The sequence below is a fragment of the Canis lupus genome, chromosome 18 (assembly GCF_048164855.1).
Source record: "Canis lupus baileyi chromosome 18, mCanLup2.hap1, whole genome shotgun sequence".
Lineage (NCBI taxonomy): Eukaryota > Metazoa > Chordata > Mammalia > Carnivora > Canidae > Canis > Canis lupus.
Window position 1 is genome coordinate 1,024,390 of NC_132855.1, and position 13,282 is coordinate 1,037,671.

Here is a 13,282-nt window from a genome sequence, read left to right on the forward strand (position 1 = left end):
GGTGTCTGATGTATAGTCCCTGGCATGGACATACATGGATTTTGAATCATGTCCCCTGGAAGGACAAAATGTGAAACCAAGTTACTCGGTTGTGAGTAAGCCAGGTGGTAGCCTGGCATCTGCACCTCGCCTGTAGTTGGGAATTCATGAAAGTCTGTGGACACACACTTCCGAGAAGTCAGGGTCTGTTCTTCATTGTACAAAATCTAAAATAAGGGACACCTGGGTGGCTCAGTGGCTGAGCACCTGCCTTCAGCCCAGGGTGTGATCCCAGGGTCCCAGGATCGAGCCCCATGTCGGGCTCCCTGCGTGGAGCCTGCTTCTCCCTCTGCCTGTGTCTCTGCCTCTCTCTGTGTGTCTTTCATGAATAAATAAATAAAATCCTTTTCAAAAATCTAAAATAATGAATAAAAAGTATTGGGCAAGGGAAAGTATTGAGGTCTTCATTATAAGAAACGTGGGAAAAATCATTGCTTCATAGTCTAAGGTTCAGTTTTTTGGGGGGATAGCAAGATTTTGTTATTTATTATTTTGTTGTTAAATTTTTCTTCCCTTCTCCTCTTTTATTTATAGGGAACTTGCTCAGTCACTTTCAATGGGCACCAAAAAAAGGGTCTTGGTTCTTGGATCTGGTTATGTATCTGAACCCGTTTTGGAATACTTGTCAAGAGATAACAGGATAGACATAACAGTAGGTAAATAAGCCCTAATTTTTAAAGAAGAAGAAGAAGGAAAACTGATTTACTCTGTGAATTTTAGATGACTATCTTGTTTCTAAACTTTGAGGAATTGTTTTTGGAGATGTTGAAATGTGTTGTACTCTCGGCCTAGTGAAGGATAATATAAAAATTGGACTTTTGTATTCTTGGTCTAGGCTCTGACATGAAGGACCAAATTGAACAGTTAGGCAAGAAATATAATATTAATCCTGTTAGCATGGACATTAGTAAACAAGAAGAGAAGTTGAGCTCCTTGGTGGCAAAGCAGGATCTTGTCATCAGGTTAGTATCTAGGAAGAGATGATTGTCATATATTTTGTTGTTGTTATGTCTCCTTCCTTATTTTCTCTTTCTCCTAAGAAAATTTTCAATTGAAGCGTGTACCCAGAAATATGCCCAAATCCTAAGTGTATATAGTTTGGTGAATTTTCACAGTGAACACACTTCATAACCATCATCCACATCCAGAAACAGAATGACAGTACCCCAGGAGCGCCCCATGTGTCCGTTTCCATTATTAGCCCTGCCCCTAAGGGTAAGCACTACCCTGGCCTCTCACATATACATTGATTCTTGCTGGTTTTTAGCTCCGTCCAATAGGAACCACTCAGTCTGTCCTCATTCGCAGCGACCTTCTTTCTTCAACACTGACTGTGAGAGTGGTTTGTGTTGTTGCCTGTCGTTGTAGTTTACTCATTCTAATTGCTGTGTAACGTTCCCAGTGCGTGAATACCCCCTTACTATTCACTTGGCCATGGATGGATGTTTAGATTGTTCCTGGAGTTCGGCTATTATGAATTATGTTGTTATGAACATTTTAGTATTTGTCTGTTATTTGCCATTTACACATATCTTGGATGTGCATCTAGAAGTAGAACTTCTGTGTCAAAACTATTCATGTTTCATCTATTTTAGTGGCTATTTTATCTTTCGGACATAATAAAGCTTGAATGAAAATGACTAGATTCTCGAGCATTATGACCATTTTTAGTCTTATCAGAGGAATACATCTCGAAATTCAGTATTTATTACTGATAAAAATGTAGGTCTAACTTCTAGGTACACAGCTACATGCGAGTCACTCTATAATTAAACTGGGTTTTGAAATACCGAAGTGAGGAGAACAGTCATTTATTTTTAGAATATAATTTTTCCAAGATGGAAGGAAGAAAGCTATTTGCTCATCCATAATTGGGTCACTTTTATAGTTAAATCAGATTGAAATGATATCTTTGGAGGAAGCTCTGTGTGTCCCACTTCAAAAAAACCCAAAAAACCAAATGGGTTTCGAAAATATACAATGAAAGGTAATCTTTTGTGGGAACTTGTAGATTAACTCTTGATGTATTTAAATTATACACTCATTTTGGGCACTTAAGATGTTATCCTATTTATGTAAATTTAATGTGCAATAATTTTTATTCAGCAAAAACTAATCAGTGACCCACAGACCTTGTCTGTTAGTGATATGACTATGATTCATAATGGAATGTTCTAGCCTCCTGAATAAAACAAAGAGAATTTGTTTTGCCACCCACAAAAACCTAAGTAAAACATTGTGGGTTTTTTAATATATATATAAATGTAAGGAAGAAAGCATGATAAGACACATTTGGAACTAAATCTGAAGCAAAATAGGACAAGATAATAATCTATTAATATGCACATATTTTAAAATTTAGCAAACTGATGGCCTCAAATAAAATTTAACATTAACAAAATCTGTTTCATATTTAATTTTTCTCAATTGGTTGAGTTTCCATGCCGGAGAGTGGTAATATTGTTAAACACTCTCACCTTGTAGCGTTCTTTAAATAATTTTTTATTTTTTAAGTTGGAGAAAGGATACTTGATGAAAACACAGTAATACTACCAAAACAAAATGAACTAAGTATGTTTCACAAAAAAATTTATAATATGTCAAATCCTCATGACTTTAATTTGGCAATTCTAGTTCTTAGTGTTTTAATGCAAATCAGTAATTGAATTTGATAAGTTACTTTGAAAATTCCATTTCTATTTTGTGTATCTTTTAACCAGCTGCATTTTAAATTATTTGGATTAATTGGGTTGGAATCAACTCAAATAATTCAAGAGTTATGTCCCTTTGAGTAGGTTCTATATTACATATGCAAAGAGTTATGAAAGCTAATCCTTTTGTCTAAAACAGGCACCATTAATCAAAGTTCTGGCATTCTAGTTCTTAGCATATCATTAGGTTAGTACAGATTATGCCATCATAAGAAGTTTAAAAATGTTATTAGATCTTGATAAAATTTTTATCAAGAAAGATTTTAATGTGGGGAATGTGACCCCAAAAATCTCTACTGGGGCACCTAGGCGGCTCAGTGGGTCAGGCATCTGCCTTCGGCTCGGGTCGTGATCCCGGGGTCCTGGGATGGAGCCCCGCATCGGGGTCCCTGCTCAACGGGGAGTCTGCTTCTCACCCCCCGCCCCGCCCTGCCCTCCTCCCGCTGGAGCTCGCACGTGCATGTTCTCGCTTTTTCTCTCAAATAAATAAATAAAAAATCTTAAAGAAAAAAAAAACTCGATTTAATCTTTAAGATGATGTCATTATATACATTTTCTATTGATACTTTTTCAATAGAGTTTTGCATGTATTCTGTTCATTGGCTTTTAAGGGGTTACCATGTTTGGTAATAATTCTTTTTTGATTAAAAAAGTAAAAAAATAGAGAGTAAGAGTTTTCATATTATGACTGGCAAGATATGAACACAATTTTATTTTACATGATAATAAATCTAAGTAGCAATACTCTATTAACCTGAGGAGGCATAAGTATCTGAGAGGTGATTTTATTGTTGTGTCTTATATAAAATAGAGAAAATGTGAAGTTTACAGGATGAATTTGACAAGTACAGTGATATAGTGTGATCATATTTATAAATTTGTAATTATATTTTCATTGTACTTTGTAGAGTGCTTTACCACAGAGGCAATAAGCTTGTAGAACTGGAGTATTGTTATGCAGTTGACAGGATGTTTTATTATTCCTTGGACAGAATATGAATATATTCATTTATATTAACACTTGCAGAAATTCGGTCTTTTTTTTTTTTTTTTTTTTTTGTGATTGTGTGGTCCTAGTGCCAAATTAAAACACCAAAGCCAGATTTTTAGAAAATCCAACTGAAGTTGAGTTTTGAACACATTTTAATTTTTGCTTAGCACATCGACTTCTAAGCATTTAGATAGCTTTTATACCAATCAGTACCATTAAGCTTATTTCCTCCTTTGGACCTTCCTAGATTCTACCCTGAAATGTAACACCTGGGTCATTTTGACTTAGTTTCACCCAACCTGATAGCCATTTGGGAAATACAGAGGAAAAAGAAAAGCAACCTTATCTTCTAGTAGGGGAGCCAAGACAGAAAATGATAGAAATATTATAAGGATAAATGGGACTAATCCTATTAAATGTTGCAAAGAAATAGCTGAATGGATGTAGAAGATCTGGCTTTGGGGGAATCTGGGAGAGCTTCTTGGAGGAGATGCCTTTTCCGACATTTGTTTAAGTAGGGTCTGGCCTGGGCAGGGATCAGTGGGTGGACATAGTATTCCAGGTAGAAGGTTCAGTGAGAGTAAAGTTGCAGAGCTGGAAAAGTACCGGCTGTGAGTGGAGAATGACAATAATTTCTTTGGTTCCCATATATGGCTTCTGAAGGGGATAGGAGAACAATGGAAAGGCTAGGTGAAGGCCAAATTGTGGAGGGTTTTAAATGTGGTAACTGGATGAATTTATTCTGTAGTTTTCAGAGTCATTGGTGACCTTGGACGGAATAGCTTAATCAGAGCGATGACTTAGCTTTAGTGCAGTTCAAGGTACATTGGAAGGTAGGGTGGGAAAAGTGTCTGATTAGTTTCTCTCTGTTTTTAAGCTTATTGCCTTATGCACTGCATCCTCTTGTGGCCAAGGCATGCATCAGAAGCAAAGTTGACATGATCACTGCAAGCTACATCACACCGGAGCTAAAAGAATTAGAAAAGAGGTAAGTTTCAGTCATCTTCAACAAAATAGCTCCGTGGCGTGGAAAATAAATATTTTTATTTCATATCCAACTTTTTCATCCTCCCCTTTCCACCTGTTGTAGTGTGGAAGACGCTGGCATCACAGTCATTGGTGAACTGGGATTGGACCCTGGTCTTGACCATATGTTGGCGATGGAAACCATAGACAAGGCCAAGGAAGTGGGAGCCACGGTGAGTCCAATTTACACCCAAAAGTCCATTTAGGAAAATATTAGAAGGTCCCGATTTTTGTGTACAAAAATAATCTTTTTATAATTTTGATTAAGGAAGCTGATAGAATATAACTCAAACTTTGAGTAGAAATTTCAAGTAAAATCCTCTAACTGCAAAAGTATCTGTATGATAAAACAACATCCTAGGCTTAGCAATCGATTTTTAGAAAAATAGATGGTACTATACTATTTTGGTTTAATGAAAGCTTTCAGACTGAGATAGTAAGGTTTGACTTTTAAAAGTGGGAAAAATTTTTTGGAATATTGTCATTTTTTGGTATATGGAGTCTGTTTTACACATGAGAAGGAACGATTGGATATGAAAATGTGATGAGTCAGATTCAGTGGTTTAGGTTGTATGTATGTCACATGCATGGAATCAAATATAGAATCAAATTAATCATATTTTATATAAAGATTAATTATATTGTATATCATTCTGTATTAATACTAATGAATTACACTTCTATCACAAAATATATAATCAAACATATCATTTGAACACAAAAGTCAGGAGGAACCAACTAAGCAGAATTGAATTAATAGTTGGATTTTTAACTAGTAAAATATTAGTCACAAACTCCAGTGGATTTTAAAAATTATATATATATAATATCACTGACTTAATCGGATGGCGTTTGGCTTTAAGGAAGGCTTTTGAAAGCCTTTGTAAGTTTAGGGAAGAAAAGACAGCAAGGTTACCTCCTCTATCCCATTTCTGCCATTGTCTTTCATCCCGTATTTCACAGATTGAATCCTACATTTCCTACTGTGGGGGGCTTCCAGCCCCTGAACATTCAGACAATCCTTTGAGATACAAATTTAGCTGGAGTCCCCTGGGAGTCTTGACCAACATGATGCAGCCGGCCACCTACCTGCTCGATGGAAAGGTGAGGGATTATCCGCGAGCTTTCGCGAGGCAGACCTGCAGCACCTGTCTCGGCTGGGCCCACACTCCTCCTCCCTGGCGCCAAGGCCTTTGCCAGTCCTCCCTCACCCCCTCCTCCACCCCCACCCCGGGCTGACGGTGCACCCCCACCCCGCACCCTCACCCCGGGCTGACAGCTTGCCCCCACCCCCACCCCCACCCTGCACTCCAGGCTGACAGCACACCCCACCCTGCACCCCCACTCCGGGCTGACAGCGCACCTGCACCCCGACCCTGGGCTGACAGCACACCCCCACCCTGCTCCTCCACCCTGCACCCCGACCCTGCACCCAGGCTGACAGTGCACCCCCACCCAACCTGCACCCCCACCCCACCCTGGGCTGACAGCTCAGCCCCCGACCCCCCTCATACCCCACCCTGCACCCCCACCCCCACCCACACCCCCACTCCCTGGGGCCGCCTGGCCGGCTTCTGGTGCCCAGGTGCGATGGCCCCGGGCCAGGTGTAGTGACCATGGTGCCCCCTGATGTTCTTCAGGTGGTGACAGTGGCGGGCGGCATCCCCTTTCTGGATGCAGTGACCCCCATGGGGTATTTCCCGGGCCTGAACTTGGAGGGCTACCCCAACAGGGACAGCACCCAGTATGCGGCGACCTACGGCATCCCGACGGCGCGCACGCTGCTGCGGGGGACACTGAGGTACCAGGTGAGGGCGGCGAGGCCTGCGGCCTATTGGGGGGATGTGCCCGGGCCCAAGGCAACCAGACCAGCCGGTGCCCCCCGCTCCCTCAGGGCTCCTTGGAGGGAATGTCCCGGGCATGACTGAACCCGGCCCAGCCGGGAGGTGATGCTGTAAGGAGTCGGGTGTGGGGGGTGCAGGCCGCTGCAGGCCCCCAGGGATCTGGGGCCAGGTGACCCCACTGCTCAGCTCCCCCTTGGTGCTGGCCGCCGTCCCAGGCTCCCGGTGGGGGCAGCATGCAGCCCCTGCCTCTTTGGTTCACCTCGGGGACTGGACAAGGACGCTAAGAATATCTCCGTTGTCCCCTTAGGCCCTGAGGCCAGGGGGTGAACTAGGCCGCTCGTTCCATGTCCCTACAGCTGAAGATGCGGTTAGTCCACTTTCCCCAAGCAAATCTGAAATGTCTTTACCACCAACTGGGGGTGTGGACCCCAGGAGCGTGAACACAATCGTCCACCACGTACTTACCCATCACAAAGGAGCGGGGACAAACACCAGCAGACACTCCCGTCTGAACTGAGGCCGTAACACCCTCAGCGCCGGCAGATTTCTTGATTCTGTTTTCTTCATTTTTTTTTTTTTTCAGAGAATATCAGTAGTATTTTTTGGAGGGGTCCAAGAATTAGGATTTTTTTTCCTTCCTTTTTTCCCCCAGCCCCGTGCCCACTGTAGAGCCCACCGTGGAGCTTGAACTCACAACCCTGAGATCAAGACCTAAGCTGAGCTCAGGAGTTGGACGCCCAACCCACCGAGCCGCCGGGCGCCCCAGCAGTTAGGGTTTTCCGAGGGCCTCCCGTAGAGGCTCTTGCCGAACTTGCAGACCCGGGAATAGGAGGTTCTACGAGTCTACGAGGCGACTAGAGCGCCCCAGGCCGCGTGGATGAGCGGCCCAGGGAGTGTCAGCGAGGCCCCCGCCGGCCAGGCCGGCGACCCTTCACCAGCTTCAGGGCTCTTTCCTCTGAGTATGACAGGGACCCCAGGCCCCCCGCGTGTCCCTTCAGGCGGAGCTGGCGGTACCTGCCGTGGCTCTCCCTCAAGGCTCCCCCTTGCCCCCCCATCGTGTGACTTAGGAGCCGCTCTCGGGGGCCTACCTGTGGCCCTGGCCGCCGTGTGCGGGGGGACAGCGGCCAGTCGGCAGGTGGCTCCGGGTTGGGTGACCTTCGGGTTCTGTTAACGGCCTCCCCCGAGCAGCGTCCTGGCCCTCGCCTCCCCTGCCCCCGCGAAGGGAGAGCCTCACAGCCGGTCACTGATCCCGTTCCAGGGCTACGCCAGGGCTCTCACCGGCTTCATGAAGCTGGGCCTGATCAGCAGGGACGCGGCTCCCGCCCTCCGGGCCGAGGCCCACCCTGTCACCTGGGTGAGTGACCCCCGAGCCGGGTGCGCTTCGCTGCTCCAGGGATGGGCGGCTTGGGCTTTGGTTCCAGGGAGGCTCCCAACCGCGGCCCGGACGCCCCCGCCCCGGGGACCACCCGAGAGGCCCGGGCCTGGCCCGCCACGAGGTCCCAGCGCCTCGCTCACTCCGTGGCTTTTACCTGTGAGCACTTCGGGTTTCCACCACTGAACTGCCCGCACCTGTGCCGCATCAAGCCCTCGGGGCGTCAGAGGTGCCAGGGGGTCACTAGCCGCCGCCCTCACTCGCCGTGTCCGCGGGAAACGCCACCGACTTACACAGGGTGAGAAAGACCAGCGTGACCAGCCCCGGCGACCTACCCAGCCTCTGCATTAGGCGCGGTTTTCCATGAGGCCGAGAGCCCCCCAGTGTGTCTTACGTTTCACTAATGTACGTGTTGGACAGAAGTGAATGAACACGTATGGGGTGAATTCTGAGGTGGAGGCAGCTGGACGGCAGGGCTGGGACGTGAACCCTTAGGGGGGTCCCAGGATGCTAGTAGCTACAGAAGAGGCGCTGGCAAACTTTTTTTTTTTTGTAAAGGACCAGATTATTAATATATTAGGTTTTGAGGGCTGTACGTACTCATTTCTACATAAACAAATGAGTATGACTACCTTCTAATGCGAATCTTCTTTACAAAACCAGGTGGTGAGCCAAATATGGCCTGTGAACCATTTTGTTTTTCCTTGATCAAGAGTCTTAACTTTTTCTCTTGGGATCCTGGAGAAAGTCTTGTTTGGAAAGTAGAACAAGCTATGACCATGCTTAAGTGTTCTTGCTTTGAGATTTTATTATCTGCAAGGTCTTTCTCTTCTCCTGAACCTACAAAAGAACTCTGGTTGCTATTGACAACCATAGCAATGAGCCCATTCCATTTGATCCTGGCCAAAATGGACTACTGGAGGGAGAGGGAGAATGAGTGAAAACGTAACGGAGACGATGTGATGGTAAATACGGTGCCATCGTTTTAGAATTGATTTCATGCCATGGTCCATTTTTATTGCTGAAACATCGTTTTAGAATATCATTTGTTCATGAGTGTGGATATGTGTGTCTGCCTGTGTCAGTATTACAGTTTATTATTTCTAGTCATTTCTGATTTAAAATATGAGGTGCATTTGTGATCGAATGCCTTAGTAGGATAATTTCTCAACTGATTACTTATTAGGAACTTAGGATTTTATCTTTATTTTTCTGACCAGAAAGAGCTCCTTTGTGATCTGGTTGGGATTTCACCGTCCTCCAAGCATGATGTGCTTAGGGAAGCTGTCTTTGAGAAACTGGGAAGAGATAATACCCAGCTGGAGGCTGCTGAATGGTAGGCACCCACCGGTCAACTGAGCACAATATTGGATTCCTTCAATATCAATAAAAATATCAATGATTTCTTAGTCCTTTCTAGTAAAAGGGACTAGACGTTTTACATTGTCTTTGATTAATTTGCTGCTCTAATGTTGGCCTGTTGTAGAGAGATTTCCATGTACTGTGTTCATGTGGGGATAAAAAGGCAGATAGAAACTCAATGGCAGTTGTGACTTGGGAATTACTTGTTTTGAGACACTTCACTACTCAGTTCCCCAGAAAGCTGGGATATTTTTTTTCTGTCCCGTAGGAGATTCTCCTACTCTTCTGCAACTACTTCACACAGTTGTGGCCCATTATGCTGCTCTTCTTCCTGTGGGAGAACTAAGCTGTACGTGATCTCACAAGAAGCTTTGCCACAGTGCGGACTTAGCATGTGTCAGTTCTGCTCTGGGGAGCACTGCCTTGGGGAGTCTGATGATTCTAAAGATGAAAACTTTGCTATTGTTAATGTCTTTTTACGATTTAGGAGAGTCCTATGGCTTGGACTGTCACCTTGCGATTGTTCCCTTTTAAGATAAAATCCAAAGAGCTCCCTTCTCCTTCCCAAGTGAGATTCTGTGGAAGACTTGACCTAACACAGCCACCTCTTGTGCTTCTCAGGTTGGGCTTACTCGGGGATGAGCAAGTCCCTCAAGCCGAGTCTGTGGTGGATGCACTCTCCAAGCATTTGGCCAGGAAACTCTCCTACGGTAGGCCGTGGGCTATTAGCTCACATCCCAGAAGTGGCGTCATGGGATGCAGTCAACACAACTAGTGGACGTGATGGGAGGGCTGGAGCCAAGCTGTAGGGGTGGGGAAGTGTGCTCGAAGGGAGGGGGCACTTGGGCTGTTTTTCCAGAGGGAATAATAAGAGAATTATCACATAGGAATGAACTTGGGGAACATAGAAAAGGAACAAATGATTAGTTTTATTTTTTAAAAATTTTTTTATGATTAGTTTTAGTGTTAATGCCTTTGAGAAACGCTGAAGGAGCATTTCTGGGGGAAGAGTGGGAGCTTTACCACAGCGCCTTCATGTGTGTAGCCAGGCCACAGTGCTACCAACCCGGGCAGAGGAACGTGGCCAGAGTTGTCATTTGTTGAGTTTTTCACTCGGCCTTTGGGCTAAAGAGCAATATAGATGATTGTCTAAGGGCTGCACACGGTGAGAGGAGAAACCTGTGAGAGCAAAAGGTAGATGCTAATGAGTTCCGGTGTTGGAGTTGTTCGGTAATGACATTTAAGAATATGTGTTTATTTACCTTAAGGCCCTGGAGAGAAAGATATGATTGTGATGAGAGACAGTTTTGGAATCAGACATCCTTCTGGACACTTGGAAAATAAGATTATTGATCTTGTGGTTTATGGAGACGCCAATGGCTTTTCAGCCATGGCTAAAACTGTGGGGTTACCCACGGCGATGGCAGCCAAGATGCTGCTTGATGGTAAGTTCTTTCATTGGAGAACTGAATCGGTCTCCAAATCATTCCAAGTCATTCCGTGCCTGGACATCAAATAATTACTCTTAGTGTGACACGAGCGTCCACTGAAAGTGAGCTGTCTCAGACTTCTGAGACAAGTACTGCCCGGGAGACCCCGTGGTGCGGGAAAGCCCTGGGTTTTAGAGTTACACCTCTTTGTGGCTCGGCTCAATCACAAGATGACCGAGTGATGGAGAGCGAGTTGCTCTCCGTAGCTGAGCTGCAGCTCATCTTTCACGTGAGGATTCTCATTCCTAATTCAGAATTTTTTTGTGCTGCTGAGGTGAAGTAATACATAAAGCTCCTACCACACACATGACCCCACCAGGCAATGTCAACTCTTCCTTTCTCCCCTTCATTTTTCATATCTTAAGGGCGCTAACCCTGAAATAGCGGAGGGTATTCACTTTCAGATCCCCCCAAAGACAGACCGTGTTCTACTAACCTTCATTCCTTAGTACATTAGCAGCACTCGATAAATATTTTGAACTAAGCACATTTCAACTCCCCTGCCCCCTGAGATCATCTGTACGCTCAGGAAGCATCATCTCTGAGTGAAATCCTTCATTTGGCCCTCGTGAGTGTGTGAGGGAGTAACAAGCATCAAGCATATAAATGTGAAAAACGGAGAAAATGTATCTACAGTAGCTTATCAGCTAATATCAAATTAAATGACCTACTTAGTTATTGAGGAACCGGAGTAGAGAAGTGATGAGGGGGCGAAAGGAAAGTACTCAGATTTGTTGTTTCAGTTGTCTTAACGGAAGCCTGTGCCAGGTAATCAGACTGGTTTTAATTCGTTCCGTTGGTGTTCTGCTTTTTTAAAAAAAGCATCAGCAAATAAAGCAGACAAATTAGGTTTACTTTACGTTCTTATTGCGCTTTATTCTCCGATCATTTTGGCAATAGTTACTGCAGTTCATCCAGCTGTGCTTTCATTCTACAGTTAGCGTCTTTCCCTGTTTATGATACGGAGGCTTGTGCGGTGGAAATTAACCTTAATAATGCCTTTAAAACGATAACTACAGATTTATTTTCTTCTAGGTGAAATTAAAGCTAAAGGCCTGATGGGGCCCTTTTCAAAGGACATCTATGAACCAATACTGGAGCGAATTAAAGCAGAAGGCATTGTATATACAACACAGAGCACAATCAAACCATAATTGAGAATTATCTCTTGTTTTTATCTTCCCAGACAACATAGCTCTGAACATATGTGCAACAACCTGCTTGCTAATATGCTACTTTGAAATATAAAGCATGGTATTTTTTTGAGTCAGTCAATACAGTGATGTTTTAAAAATATAAATCTCTATTTTAATATGAAAACATTTGGAGAAGGAGATGCCAGTAATTACCAGAGAACTCTAATAATTTTACATTTATTTTTTCATGTGTATGTAAAAGTGATGATTGTGCTATATGTTAATTTATCGTGCATCTTTTTTTTCTTATAAGAATATATTTTCCTATGATCAGATAAACTTTTATCTTTCTAGTAAAAAAAATATCTTCACACAGCTATATTTTTGTATTTTTCAAATTGATTCAGTTAGATACTCTTAGATTACCTATCCACAACCTTTGTAATAATTCTATTTTATGGCTTTTTTGGTAATATTACGATTTACCTAGTAAATGACATTTCTGACAGTTTTGAGTGTTTAGAAAAGGAAATAGGTAAGATTAAATCAAAATCCACATGATCACCTCATTAGAGACAGAAAAAGCATCTTGCAAAATTTAACACCCTGTCATAATAAAAAGATTCAAAAAAAAAAAAAAGATTCAACAAACTAGGAGTTGAAGGGAGCTTTTCAACCTGATAAAGAACATCTATGAAAAACCCATAGCTAGCATCATACTTAATGATGAAAGACTGAAATATTTCTTTCCCCTTGAACCAGAAACAAGGAAATGATGTCTTCTCTCTGCAGTTCTACTCAACTTGGCCTGGAGGGTGTGGTCAGGGCAATTAGCCAAGAAAAGGAAATAAAACACATCCAGATTTGGGAGGAAGAAGAAAAACTATCTCTATTTGTAGATGGTATGATCTTATACATAGAAAATCCAAAAGAATACTTTAAGAAAATGTTAGAACTAATACATGAGTTCAGCAAAGTTGCAGAACACAAGATTAATATACAAAATTGATAGTATTTCTATACAATATAAATAAATGAAACAAAAATAATACTGAAAAAGGCAATTCAATTTACAGTAGCATGAAAAAGAGTTAAATAGGAATAGATTGTGAGTCCAGAAATAATACTCATCTTTATGATCAGTTGATTTTTAAAAACGGTGCTAAGACAATTCAGTAGAGGAAAACAGTCTTTTCATCAAATGGTGCTGGAACAACTGGATATCCACATGCGAAAGAAGGAAGTTGGACCCCTTCCTCACAGCATATATAAATGTTAACTCAAAATGGACCAAAGACCTAAATAGAAGAA

At 43.1% G+C, this 13,282-nt stretch overlaps 1 protein-coding gene across 2 annotated transcripts in view; it reads left to right on the forward strand.

Moving 5' to 3' along the window:
- AASS (aminoadipate-semialdehyde synthase) overlaps positions 1-12,647 on the forward strand; it is a 50,509-nt gene extending 37,862 nt beyond the window's left edge. For both annotated transcript variants that reach the window (XM_072783299.1, XM_072783300.1), the window contains 11 exons: positions 574-695; positions 875-1,001; positions 4,619-4,729; positions 4,832-4,940; positions 5,731-5,871; positions 6,408-6,575; positions 7,870-7,965; positions 9,204-9,319; positions 9,967-10,055; positions 10,614-10,790; positions 11,871-12,647. In XM_072783299.1, the coding sequence (XP_072639400.1) occupies positions 574-695; positions 875-1,001; positions 4,619-4,729; positions 4,832-4,940; positions 5,731-5,871; positions 6,408-6,575; positions 7,870-7,965; positions 9,204-9,319; positions 9,967-10,055; positions 10,614-10,790; positions 11,871-11,989 (1,375 nt within the window). In that variant the 3' untranslated portion in view covers positions 11,990-12,647. The remainder of the gene's footprint in view (positions 1-573; positions 696-874; positions 1,002-4,618; positions 4,730-4,831; positions 4,941-5,730; positions 5,872-6,407; positions 6,576-7,869; positions 7,966-9,203; positions 9,320-9,966; positions 10,056-10,613; positions 10,791-11,870) is intronic.
- Positions 12,648-13,282: the final 635 nt, after the last annotated feature.